General features: G+C 37.6%; 1 protein-coding gene across 6 annotated transcripts in view; it reads left to right on the top strand.

Annotated features, from left to right (window-relative positions):
• MSH3 (mutS homolog 3) overlaps window positions 1–14,826 on the top strand; it is a 182,926-nt gene that overhangs the window by 92,133 nt on the left and 75,967 nt on the right. For all 6 annotated transcript variants that reach the window (XM_032335833.1, XM_032335838.1, XM_032335834.1 and 3 more), the window contains one exon: window positions 1,472–1,604. In XM_032335833.1, the coding sequence (XP_032191724.1) occupies window positions 1,472–1,604 (133 nt within the window). The remainder of the gene's footprint in view (window positions 1–1,471; window positions 1,605–14,826) is intronic.

Below are 14,826 nucleotides of genomic sequence, written 5' to 3'. Positions count from 1 at the left end.
GGAAGCTCTCTTTGTAGTCTGTGTGAGAAAGAATTTTTACTTACACTAGTGTAACGATAGTAGAGATGGAAAGAAATGGATTGATTTAAGAGGCCACCCCACCGAGAATGGAGGAAACAGTGTGTCTGTCTACAGAGCTCGGATGTGTTCTACTGTGTCATGCTGAACCAGATACCTGTTCTACATAGTAGAGTATGAGCCAGAGAAAAATGCGTTAGAAATGAAACCAAGTTAGTATGCATGTTGTAAACAGGCATAACCTCACAGAGTAGTTGGAAGGATAATAAAGAGAAAAGCTCTCAATTAATTGGGAAGTTCTCAATTTAACGGTCATCTAGGCAGGGTTCTGAGGACACTGATGATACCAACAGAACTTTGTTAGACAAACGTGTATTCAGAAGGTCATGTTTCCCTTTGGCCCAAAGTGTCAGTTCATTCTTTGATTTTTTGCTTGCTTGCTCATTTGTTCATTCAAAAAAAATTTACTGAGTGCTCATCATCTACTAGGTATGCTTACTTATCTCAGTCTTTAATACATTATGGCCATCATACCTACCTTTGGCATTTATAGGTGCTAGATGGGCCACATCCCATTTAGGGCACATTTAATCAATCAGGTTTCCATTTTAAGTTGACAACCTCACCATTTTCTCCCAGGTGGCCCATACTGCAACTCTGGTCTGCCCTGGTCTCCTGATCTTATCTTCTGTACTCTCTGTTACTGCTTCCAGTCTTAGCTCAGGCTCAGTATGCCTCATCCCACTTCAGTCAAACAGGTGATCAGTTCAGCCACCACCACCAAATCTTCTATCAAAGTGGTTAGCTGAATGAATTGGTTTTTGAATGATATGATTAGTCATTTCAGTCAGACTAGAAAACTCAGTTGCCCATTGTGGACCTATTCTATTAGCCAAGGTCAAACAAGCAGTTGTAGCAAATAAATCCTCAGTTTCAGTGCCTTAAGTACAACAAAAGTTTATTTCTTGCTAATATAAAGTCCAGCTGGTAGCAAATATGGGAGTGATGGGTTTTCTGCTCCACTAACAGATCCAGGCTAAGATAGCTTCCATGTGGCTTCCAAGATTGTTCTGAGCCCAACGTCTACTGAGGGAAGAGCAATGTAAAAGATCACACAGGATGATTTTATGGGCCCGAGCCAGAAGTTCCTGTTTACATTTTATTGTCTACAACTTGGGTACAGGGCCTTGCCTAATTGCAGAGGGAAACTGGAAAATGACATCTGTGTGTTTGCCCAGGGGGAATGGAAAAGCTAAGAGGCAGTTTCTGCTGCACCTAGCTAATGACTTCCCTTGTATGCTACCTGCTCTTAGGAAGGGCCAGAGGCATGGAGGAGGAGTCCCTTACTGTTTTTCTAAGTAGCTATTATCACGGTGCTGGGCATAAAAGTGGGAAATGTCTATGTTCTGAGTTGCTAACATATCTTATAATTGTTACTACTCTGTTCTCACAGGGAGATAAATGCTCGACTAGATGCTGTATCTGAAGTGCTCCATTCAGAATCCAGTGTGTTTGGTCAGATAGAAAATCATCTGCGTAAACTGCCTGATATAGAGAGAGGACTCTGTAGCATTTATCACAAAAAAGTAAGTGTGATAGAAATCAGATATAGTAAAACTGATAATGTTCTTCAACATGAGGACACCAGATGGTAAAGGAAAACATCTCAGAGATTTATCTTGTTATTATTTTGTGAAATCTTGTGAATAACCTGAGAGAATTCTTAGAACATTTAATGGCACAAATTAAAGTTATTTCAATTTTTGCATTGTAAAAAGTAAAATTTGCGCATTTCTGTTAACTACAGCAACACATAGAGGTCCTTCTATTATAATGCAGGATATTCTCATATTTCATCCTCAAAATGTGGACCATCATCAAAATAGGAAATTTCTTAGACTGGCCATTTTTTAAAGAAAGATTAATTATTTGAGAGAGAGAGTGAGTGCGGGCCTGCACATGCACCCCCTCCCCGGGGGGTGTGGGGGGAGGGGGGAGAGGAGAGAGAATGCAAAGCAGACTCTGTGCTAAACACAGAGTGGGAAGTGGGACTTGATCCCATGATCCTAAGGTCATGACCTGAGCTGAAACCAAGAATCCATCACTTAATCAACTGTGCCACTGAGGCACCCCTAAACTAGCCATTTTTAAAAAGAGATGCCTTCTTTCTTTTGACCCCAGGACAACTTCTTATTTGAGTTATCTAAAGGAAAAATCTGCTTATATATCTGTGGTGGTTATCAATAGGCAAATGAGTTTGGGTATGGAAGCTAAGTAAAAAGCATTATTTTGATTTTTATCTCTTAAGCTTTGCAGTTTGTCATAACAATAACAAGAGAGGATTTTCCCATGAGGCTAGCAGGAGATTTTTTCTGCAAAGATCTTTCTGCAAAGATACAGAAACTTTGCAAATCAGAAAGGAGTGGCACAATATACTCAAAGTGCATAATGGGAAAAATTCTCAGCCAAGAATACTTTGTCTAGCAAGGCTATCATTCAGAATAGGAGAGATAGTTTCCCAGATGAAATATTTCTGTAAAAAATCAGTCAAGGAACTCACACAAAAAGGATATAAATTATAATAACATATACCTAAAACATGGGGAGAAGAGGAGAAAAGAATGGGTTCAAACTTAAACAACCATCAACTTAATAGAGACTGCTACGTGCAGAAGAGGTTATATACAAACCCAATGGTAACCATATATCAAAAATCACTGGTAGAGTAAAGAATAAAGAGAAAGACTTGTAAAGAATAAATGTATCACCAAAGAAAATCAATAAAACATGAAAGAGAGAAAGACAAGAAAGGATCAGAGAAAGTCTTCAGAAAAAACCACAAAACAAGTAATAAAATGGCAATAAATACATACCTGTCAGTAATTATTTTGAATATAAATGGACTAAATAAACAAAAGACATAGGGTGACAGAATGAATAAAAAAAAAAAAACAAGACCCATCTATACGCTGCCTGCAAGAGACTCAGCTAATATCATCCTTAATGGAGAAAAACTAAGAATAAAATAAGGAATAAGACAAGGATGTCCACTCTCACCGCATTTATTCACCATAGTACTGGACGTCCTAACGACAACAGTCAGACAAGGGAAAGAAAATGCATCCAAAATGGTAAGGAAGAAGTAAAACTTTAACTATTTGCAGATGACATGATACTCCATAGGGAAAACCCAAAAGACTCTACCAAAAAACTTCTAGAACTGATAAATTGAGTCAAGTCCCATGATAAAAAATCAGTGTACAGAAATCTGTTGCATTTGTGTATATCAATAATGAGGCAGAAGAAAGAGAAATTAAGAAAACAATCTCATTTACAATTGCACCAAAAATAAATAATATGACACCAAGAAATAAACCTAACCAAAGACATGAAACACCTATACTCTGAAAACTAAGAAACACTGATGAAATGTCCATTGACTGATGAATTGGTAAAGAAGATGTGATACACACACACACACACACACACACACACAAAATGGAGGGGTGTGTGTGTGTGTGTGTGAGAGAGAGAGAGAGAGAGAGAGTGGAATATTAGTCGGCCATAAAAATGAACAAAATCTTGTCATTTGTTACGTTGTTGATGGTGCCTTAGAGAATATTATGCTAAATGAGTAAAGTCAGAGAAGACAAATACCAGATGATTTCACTCATGTAGAATTTAGGAAGCAAAACAAATGAACATAGGGGAAAACAAAAGAGTGAGTGAACCATGAAAGACTTTTTTTTTAAAGATTTTATTTATTTATGTGACAGAAAGAGATCACAGGTAGGCAGAGAGGCAGGCAAAGAGAGAGGAGGAAGCAGGCTCCCTGCTGAGCAGAGAGGCCGAGGCGGGGCTTGATCCCAGGACTCTGGGATCATGACCTGAGCCGAAGGCAGAGGCGTTAACCCACTAAGCCACCCAGGCACCCCAAAAGACTTTTAAAAATATATATATATATTTATTTATTTGAGAGAGAGCGAGCACAAGTGGTTTGCAGGGGCAAAGGGAGAGGGAAGAGGCAGACTCTCCGCTGAGCACAGAGCTTGACGTGGGACTTGATCCCAGAACCCTGAGTTCATGACCTGGGTTGAAGGCAGACACTCAAGTGAATGAGCCATGCAGGTGCACCAGGGAGACTCTTAATTATAGAGAACAAACTGTTGTTTATGAAAGAGGAGGTGGGTGGGGGGAATGGGTGATGGAGATGTGATGAGTACTGGGTATTGTGTATAGGTATTGAGTCACTGAATTGTGTACCCAAAGCTGGTAGTACATTGTATGTTTACAAGCTGGGGGTTAAATGAAAGCTTAAAACAAAAAAAAAGATGAGAGATATATTGGAGTATTACAAAATGGAGTATTACTGAGCCATGAAAAGAAAGAGATCTTGGCATTTTTGACAACATGAGTAGACCTAGAAGGTATAATGCTCGGTGGAATGAATCAGAGAAAGACAGATACCATATGACTCCACTTAGACATGGAATACAACAAACAAATATGAGCAAATCAATAAGGAAAGTGTGGTGTATATATACAGTATTATTCAGCTATAAAAATAAAAAAGTATGAGATCTTGCCATTTGCAAGACATCAGTGGACCCAAAGTGCAATTGCAGGGTCATAGGGTAGTGCACTACTGGGTATTTACCCCAAAGATACAGATGTAGTGAAAAGAAGGGCCATCTACACCAATGTTCATAGCAGCAGTGGCCACAGTCACCAAACTATGGAAAGAGCCAAGATGCCCTTCAACGGACAAATGGATAAAGAAGATATGGTCCATATATACAATGGAATATTATGCCTCCATCAGAAATGATGAATACCCAACTTTTGTATCAACATGGATGGGACTGGAGGAGATTATGCTGAGTGAAATAAGTCAAGCAAAGAGAGTCAGTTATCATATGGTTTCACTTACTTGTGGAGCATAAGGAATAACATGGAGGACATTAGGAGAAGGAAAGGAAAAGCAAATTGGGGGAAATTAAAGGGGGAGACAAACCATGAGAGATCGTATACCCTGAGAAACAAACTGAGGGTTTTGAAGGAGAGTGGGGTGGGGGGGGTATTAAGGAGGGCACATATTGCATGGAACTCTGGGTGTGGTGCATAAACAATGAATCTTGGAACACTGAAAAAAATAAAATTAAAAAAAAAATTTAAAAATGTGTATTATACTATGTGAAATAAGTCAGTCTGAGAAAAGTAAAGCAAATGAACAAACAAAAAAGCAGAATCAGACATGTGAATAGAGAACAAACTGATGGTTGCCGGAAGGAAGAAGGTGGGGGGATGGACAAAATGGATAAAAGGGAGTGAGAGGTGCATGCTTCCTGTTATGGAATGTATAAGTCATGGGAATAAAATGTACTGCATAGGGAATACAGTAACTAATATTGTAATGACATCGTGACAGATGGTTGCTTCCCTTATGGTGAGTGAGCATGATGTAGAGAGTTGTCAAATTGCTATGTTATACACCTGAAACTAATGTAACAATGTGTGTCAACTCAAATAAAAATTAAAATTAAAAAATAAAACTTCCAACAACAACAAAAACACAGATGACAGTAATTGAAGACAACACCAAGAAATGGAAAGACAGTCTATGCTTCAGTATTTGAAAGAACAAATATTGTTCAAATGTCTTTACTACCCTACAAATTTAATGGAATCCCATCAAAGTACCAACAGGTTTTTATTCACAGAACTAGAACAAATAACCCTAAAATCTGTGTGGAACCTCAGAAAACCTGAAGTAGCTAAAGCAATCTTAAAAAAAAGAAAAGTAAAGCTGGAGGCATCACAATTCTGAATTTTAAGTTTTATTACAAAGCTGTAGAATCAAAATAGTATGGTACTGGCATAAAAATAGATGCATAGATCAATGGAACAGAAGAGAAAATACCGAAACAAACCCACAATTAAATGGTCACTGAACCTTCAACAAACCAGGAAAGAATATCCGATGGGAAAAAGACAATATTGGAGTGCCTGGGTGGCACAGTTGGATAAGTGTCTAAGTCTTGGTTTCACCTCAGGTCATGAACTCATGGGTCCTGAGATCAAACCATGGTTATCAGGCTCTTCACTCAGTGGGGAGTCTGCTTAAGATTCTGTCCTTCTCCCTCTGCTCCTACCCCCACTTGCACTCACTCACTCTTAGAAGTAAATACAAAAATCTTAAAAAAAAAAAAAAAGAAATTGGACCACTTTCTTATAGCATACACAGAAATAAGTTCAAAATGGATTAAAGACCTAAATATGAGACCTGAAGCCATAAAAATCCTAGAAGAGTACACGGGCAATAACTTTTTTTGACATCAGCTGTAGCAACATCTTTCTAGATAATGTTTCCTGAGGCAAGGGAAATAAAAGCAAAAATAAATGATTGGGACTACATCAAAGTAAAAAGCTTCTGCACAGTGCAGGAAACAGTCAACAAAACTAAAAGGCAACCATTGGAATAGGAGAAGATAAATGACATATCCGATAAAGGGTTAATATTGAAAATATGTAAAGAATTATATAGCTCAATACCTAAAACCCAAATAATGCAATTAAAAAGTAGGCAGAAGACATCAACAGACATTTCTCCAAAGAAGACATCCAGATGGCTAACAGACACATGAAAAGATGCTCATTATCACTTATCAGGGACATGCAAATCAAAACTACAGTAAATATTACCTCACACCTGTGAGAATGGATAAAATCAATAATATGAGAAACAACAGGTGTCAGCAAGGATGTGGAGAAAAAGGAACCCTCTTACACTTTTGAAGCAAATGCAAAGCGATACAACCATTGTGAAAAACAGTTTGGGGATCCCTCAGAAAGTTAAAACCACCCTATGATCCAGCAGTTGTACTACTGGGTATGTACCCAAAGAATACAAGAATGCTAATTCAAAGGGATACATAGACCCTTTTGTCTGGTCTGTTACAGCATTATTTATGATAGCCAAATTATGGAAACAGCCCAGGTGTCCGTCGATTGATGAATGGATAAGGAAAAGGTGGTGTATGTATATACATACATATGTACACACACACACACACACACACACACACACACACACACACACACACACACAGTGGAATTCAGCCATAAAAAATAATGAAATCTTATCATTTGCTATGACATGGATGAAGCAAAAGATTATAATACTAAGCGAAATAAGTGAGGAAAACAAATACCATGATTTCACTCAGGTGGAATTTAAGAAACAAAGCAGGGGCACCTGGGTGGCTCAGTGGGTTAAAGCCTCTGCCTTCGGCTCCGGTCATGATCCCAGGATCCTGGGATCGAGCCCCGCATCGGGCTCTCTGCTCAGCAGGGAGCCTGCTTCCTCTTCTCTCTTTCTCTCTGCCTACTTGTGATCTCTGTCTGTCAAATAAATAAATAAAATCTTAAAAAAAAAAAAAACAAAACAAATAAGCAAAGGGAAAAAACAAGAGAGACACAGATCAAGAAACAGACTCCTAACTATACAGAACAAACTGATGGTTACCAGAGGGGAATTGGGTAGGGGGAAGGGTGAAATAGATGCTTGGGATTCAGGAGTATACTTGTCGTGTTGAGCACTGGGTGATATATGGAATTGTTAAACTCAATATTGTATTCCTGAAACTAATGTAACACTTTCTGTTAAGTATACTGGCATTAAAATAAAAGCTTAATTAAAAGTAAATAAGTTAATGCCAAATTAAATGAAAAAAAACTAAGAGATTTTTCACACTTACAGAAATAATTTATCTTCAAAATATGCTTAGAATTAACCAAAATCAATTAGGTATATATATATTGTTGATAAGCTTTCTGTAGTGTTTTACTGTTGTGTGGGAGTCATTCACATACGTTAGACACTTTGTCCCTTGTAAAAAAAACCTTTATGGGGGCGCCTGGGTGGCTCGGTGGGTTAAGCTGCTGCCTTCGGCTCAGGTCATGATCTCAGGGTCCTGGGATCGAGTCCCGCATCGGGCTCTCTGCTCAGCAGGGAGCCTGCTTCCTCCTCTCTCTCTCTCTCTGCCTGCCTCTCTGCCTACTCGTGATCTCTGTCTGTCAAATAAATAAATAAAATCATTAAAAAAAAAAAAAACCACCTTTATGGAATTGAGGAGATACTGTGTTTCTCACCTTCTCACTAAGGGAAGGCTCTATCTCTCTATATAATGCTACCATAGCTTGCATTACCGTGGATAAAATGATGATGCTGAGAAGAGAGATAGTAGCTTGTTAGTCAGGGACAGAATTGGTATTTATACCAGGGTCCTTGACTGGGTTTTTAGTGGATGGATACACTTTGGACATGATCATTTTTGATGTAGTAGTTTTGACTACCATTGTATTTTTTTCCTGGTTATCCTGACATGAGCCATCTTTATTTTCTGCCCAAATGTAAATCCTTGCCAATGTCATAATTTTATTATAGAACAATTTTTATGTGCCCACATTTTAGTTGTGACCAATTTTTCATTAGTCTTTACCTTTTTTAGTCCTTTCTCCCACAAAGTTTTACTGGAACGATAAGTACTGCTTCTGAGAATACTTGCAGTGCCCAAGAGGACTTATGTAACTGCTCCATATGCTTCAGCTAAATTTGAAAACAAAGAATAAGCCAGAACTGGGAAACACTAATCCCTTGGGAAGAATGCATGAGTTGGTTACCGGGTCAGTGAAGTCTTCTGTACTGAAAGTTGGTGCCCTTGTGGTGTTGCTTTGCTGGCGGAAACAGAGCTTGTGCTTATACTATACCACCCTGTTACCTGTGGTCCCACGTACCCGCCGTCAACAGCAATCTAGAAGCAGCTAGTCATCTTCTGATATACTGTCAGAAGGTCAGTAATAGCCTAATTCTCTGTCACAGTGCCGGCAACATTTGCCTCACTTCATCTCATCACTAGGCATTTTATCATCGCACATCATCATATGAAGGGTGAGTACAGTATAATGTATTTTGACAGGGAGAAAGAGAGACTACATTCATATAACTTTTATTACAGTATATCATTATAATTGTTCTCCTTGATTATTAGTTATTGTGCACCTCTTACTGTGCCTAGTTTATCAGTTAAACTCTGTCATAGGTGTATGTGTATATGAAAAAGCACCTGTGGGGTTAGGTACTATCTGTGGTTTCAGATACCCATTAGGGGTCTTGGGACCCCCCCATAGATAAGGGGGGACTAATGTAGTTGGAAGTTTTATGGTTGACACTTCTGAGGTTACAAAATGGATGTCAAACCATTCATTAGCGGGTATCATTGGTCTAGGACCTTACAATCAGTGCTTATTACCCTTCATCAAGGAATAGGTCTCCAAGCAGTCTTCATTGCTTGAAAGTTTTCACTGAAAGTTATTAAAGATTTTTGTTTTTCTCAAGAAAAAAATAGGGACAAAGCTGAGAAAATTATTAATTGCTAAAAGAGCTAAGTCAAAGTATTCGTGGCGTCCACAGAAGCATCTTTCCATGGCGCTATGACTTCTATCAGGCTTCGCTTCCTTTCATTAAAATGTGCTTTGGTGTTTTCTTTTTTCTTTTTTTTTTTTTAAAGATTTTATTTATTTATTTGACAGACAGAGATCACAAGTAAGCAGAGAGGCAGGCAGAGAGAGAGAGGGAAGCAGGCTCCCTGCTGAGCAGAGAGTCCGATGCGGGGCTCGATCCCAGGACCCTGAGATCATGACCTGAGCTGAAGGCAGCGGATCATGACCTGAGCTGAAGGCAGCGGCTTAACCCACTGAGCCACCCAGGCGCCCCTGCTTTGGTGTTTTCAATCCATAAGGTTGTGTATTTACAAAGGTTTAAAAACTGGTGAAAGTCAGAATCTAATTCTTTTTTTAAATTGAGATATAATTGACATGGAGCATTGTATGTATGTATGTCTGTATTGTGATATACCACATAATCAATGGTTTGATCTATATATATACTGAGAAATAATAGATCTAATTAACATTCATCACTACATAAAGCCTTCCTTTTCTTATGATGAGAACTTTTAAGATCTGCTCTGTTAGTAGTATCCAGACAATGGTGCAGTTATATTAACTGTGGTTACCATGCTATACATTAAATCTCTGGGACTTATTTATTTTATAATTGGAAGTTTGTACCTGTTGATCATCTTCAACCGTTTCATCCACTTGCCCTCCTTGGCCCATCTCTGGCAACCACACATCTATTCTCTGCATCTATGGGTTTGTCTTTTTTTTAAACTTTTTTTTTTCGATTTTACAGGCCTTTTGGCTAAGATCAAGTGTGTAAAATTATATGGTATAGAATTGAATTCATTTTTAAAAGTAACTAAGAATGCCTTTTGTTTTAGAGTTTCAAATTGTACTTTAGTGAAGGAACTTATGACTCACTCAGAAGTTTTTCCTTATTGCTGCTTTAATGTTTATACAAGTGTGTCTGAAGATTGATTTGAAAAGTGAGGATTAGAAATGACTTGGTAACAGACCAACTTGAGGAAGTCTAAATGCTTTCAACCAAATTTTTATAGATTAGTTGGTTGGCTCTTGGAACACAACGTCAAACACATGTCTGTTCTTTATCATTAATTTACTCTAAATAAGCTTCTGCTGTATGCACCAAATGGTGAGTGATATCCTGGGTATGGACTGTGCCAATTATGTAAAATTCATAAAATGGTTAGGAACACTGTTTGGATGTTGTGGAAGTGGTAAGCCTAGGCCATATGGCTGTGTGGAAAGTGCCGCGAAATAGTCACAAATAGGTATTCTCATGTCGATAATAATAGAAGATACCAAGAAGCCCAACTCTGAAACAAAACAAACATTTATTAGTAAAAGTATTTTACTAATACATGTGTATACATAGATACATACATGCATATTTATATATATATAAAATTAGTATCTTATAGTAAAACTTCACATCCAAGTCTTAGAGAGAACAGTGTTAGTCTTAGAAACCCATATTAACTTTGCTCAAGAACTATTTTGTAAGAAAATGATACATAAGTGCTAAGATGGGTGAGTACATTTAAAGGATTATAGCACTTAGTAAATGTTAGAGGAGACTGTTTCCAGAATTTTGTAGGCGAGAATAATTTCTTGGCCAGACTGGTATAAGCCTAGAGCCACCTTCTCAGTATGGAACCCAGGCTGGAGTTCTTCCAGTCCCATGATGACCCGTTTACACACTTACGAATGTGTTCTACAGCTCTTCCCCAGAGAAGCTTGCTGTTGGAAATGGGGTTGAAAATGAGTGACTCCAGGAGCTACTACTTCATCCTTCTCTTTAGCTTTCTGGCAGCTCTACTCAGTTTTTTTGTTTAAGAAACTAGAAAGCAACCTGCCTTGGGCACTTAAAACTTGATTACAAAGCACTTTGTTTTTCATTTTGCTTCTGTTGCTGACTTAAATTTTGTATCTGAGGGTTTGTATCTTTGGTTTCTCATTATAAGACATTATTATTCAAAAATCGTATTGAAATGTTTACTTTTATTTCTTCACTTCTATTAGAATGTGTATATTTAATAGTTAACTATTGACAGTTGGCCAGAAAACTTCTGGGCTCCACAATACAAAAATCCAGCTTCCTATATGTATCTTTCCCATCATACAGTGGCCTTTCTGGGTAAGAGATATTTTATGATACACTTCAAATTCAACTTTTATTCAGTTGGACCTAACTTACTTTTTTTGCATAATTTACTTCATTCTTTTTAGTTAACTCTTTCTAAATATGTCCTTAGCATTAATTCATTTTATATATGCTATTTATTTTTTATTTTATTTTTTCTTAAAGATTTTACTTATTTATTTGCGAGAGGGAGCATGGAGGGAGAAGTAGAGTACCCACTGAGCAGAGAGCCAGGTGTGGGATTCAATCCCGTGATCCTAAGATCATGATCTGAGGCCACCTAGGTACCCCTAAATGACTGAGCACCTAGGTACCCCTTTGTATACTACTTTTTTTTTTTTAAGATTTTATTTATTTATTTGACAGACAGATCACAAGTAGGCAGAGAGGCAGGTGGCGGGGTGGGGGAAGCAGGCTCCCTGCCGAGCAGAGAGCCTGACGTGGGGCCTGATCCCAGGACCCTGGGATCATGACCTGAGCCAAAGGCAGAGGCTTCAATTCACTGAGCCACTCAGGCACCCCTGTATACTATTTATTATGTCTACTTATCATTAACTCAAAATACTTATTTTCATCAAATATTCTATTTCATTTTACCTGGTCAAACCTGAACTGATTGCCCTCTATACTAGTTGTATAGCTATTTTCTTTGATTTATTTCTCTTGAATTGAATCTTTGGTTCAATCTTTCTGAATTCTGTGTTTTCCTTTTGGTTTATTACTTCATTCTAATACAGTGCATTTTCTAGAAGCATCCTGAGAAAGGGTATTGGAAGTACAGCTGTCCTCAACTCCCTTCAACAGTGTGGGAGTTAGGGGCATTGATCCTTGTACAGTAGAAAATCTATGTATAACTTTTGACTCACCCAAAACTACTAATACCCTGCTGCTGACCTGAAGTTTAAAGATAGTCGATTAACATGTTTTATATGAGATAGAGCAAGAGAGCATGATCAGCAGGGAGGGGAAGAAGGCTTTTCATAGCTCTTCAGTTGAGCAGGGACCCCAACACAGGGCTTGATCCCAGGACCCTGGTGTTATGACCTGAGCTGAAGGCAGATGTTTAACTGAACTGAGCCACCCAGAAGCGACCAAGTTTCTGGGAAATTTTCCTGAGTTAGTTGTTGGTTCTTTCTTTTTTGTAGTTCTTTCATTCGAATTGATTGAATCCTGTTCTCTGAGTGTTCCTTTAAAAAAAAAAAATTGGTTTTTTTAAGTTTATATATTTATTTTTAATGTTTTTATTTAAATTCAATTAATTAACATATAATGTATTTTTTTTAGTTTCAGAAGTAGAGTTCAGTGATTCATCAGTCTTACACAATACCCAGTGTTCATTACATCACTTGCCCTCCTTAATGTCCATCACCCATTTATCCCATCACCCCACTCCCCTCCCCTCCAGGAACCCTAAGTTTCCTATGATTAAGAATCTCTTATTGTTTGTCTCCCTCTTTGATTTTTGTCTTTTTTTAAAATTTTCCCTCCCTTCCCTTGTAGTCCTATTTTATTTCTTAAATTCCACATAAGAGTGAGATTATATAATTGTCTTTTCTGTGATTGACTTATTTCACTTAGCATAATACCCTCTAGTTCGATCCACATCCTTGCAAGTGACAAGATATCATTTCTTTGAGGGCTGAATAGTATTCCGTTGTATATGTATACCACATCTTCTTTATCCATTCACCTTTTGATGGGCATCTGGACTCCTTGCATAGTTTGGCCATTGTGAACATTGCTGCTATAAACATTGAGGTGCAGGTGCCCTGTCAGTTCACTGCATTTGTATCATTGGGGTAAAGACCGAGTAGTGCAATTGCTGGATAGAGGGTAGGCCTATTTTCAACTTTCTTGAGGAACCTTCATACTGTTTTTCCAGAGTGGCTTCACAAGCTTGCATTCCCACCAAGAGTAATACTGAGTTTTTTTTAAAGACCCTTTCTTCTACGTATATAGGCTGTATTCCCTCTAGTATTTATTGATTGATTTTTTTAAAATTTCATGGTAGAATTTTTCATCTGATGTCTGATCATTTTTAAAGAGTGGAAAGCTGAAATGCTGATAAGAAGGTCTCTAGATGAATATGGCTTCCAAATATGAGGTGAATTGTACAGTGTACTAGCTGATACATTTTAGTGGTGAATTCCTGCTTTAGTATATTCAGAATTTTCCTCGTGGGCCTGTGAGATTCCCCAAGGACTCTTTTAGCCTCCTGGATGGCTAACAATGTTCTGGGAGCTAGATGGAGGCAACTGGGAGTCTCTGTTTTCTCTTATTTTAATCCCTTGCTTTTGGTGGTATTCTCATTTTTCAGTGTGCCTGAAGATGGTTCGGGTACTCTGTGTTTTTCCTTCTCCAGAGGATAAAATTAGTCTTTTGTTGGATAGGAAAATAGTGGCTGCTCAGTGGCATGGATAGAATATTGAGGGATAATTGCTTCTTAATTCATTTGTAACCAGTCTGTTCTACCCACCCACCCACCCCCAGCTTCCACTTCCAAAGATAATTTTTGTCACTAGTTTTTGAGTCTTTTAGGATTCTTGGTGTAACTCAGGTTGGGTCCTAGTTTTCCTCACAGCCAGCTTAAAATAGTATTTTGAATCTTCTAATTCAGTTACCCCTCATCCATTTACTTTATAGTTTCCAAGATGTTGTTACTATTGTCTTGTCTTCTAGTTATTCTTGAGGTTTTACGCCTTTTTAAACAATCTTGGACTATAGTTTCAAGATAGTGTGAAATTAGATGTACATGTTCAGCTTATTCTCTTTATCAGATGTTCCAAAAGTAAAAATTATTTGTGGTCATGTTTAAAAATTGCAAACCTGTGTATAAAGGTATGAAATAAAGAATAAAACATTTTCCTCTACTTTTCCCCAGAGTACACACCACCCAGAGGTAACTAAAATTAACATTTGTGCCCTTCCAGATATTTTTTATTTATATTTTTATTTATGTGGAACAATGCATTTAATATGAAGAAGCAAAAATGAAATTTTACTGTATAAATACACATATGGTATATAGTATAAACATATGCTATGTGTATTTATTATGTGTTGAAATTATGAAGTTCTGTGTGATCTGTACATCAGTATATATATATATATATATATATATATATATATATACAGATGTCTTAAATTTTAGCTGTTTAATACTATCACATTGTATGAGCTTT

The sequence above is a fragment of the Mustela erminea genome, chromosome 3, assembly GCF_009829155.1.
Source record: "Mustela erminea isolate mMusErm1 chromosome 3, mMusErm1.Pri, whole genome shotgun sequence".
Classification (NCBI taxonomy): Eukaryota; Metazoa; Chordata; class Mammalia; order Carnivora; family Mustelidae; genus Mustela; species Mustela erminea.
Note: the sequence above shows the minus strand (reverse complement) of the source record. Positions and strands in the feature narration are given on the sequence as shown.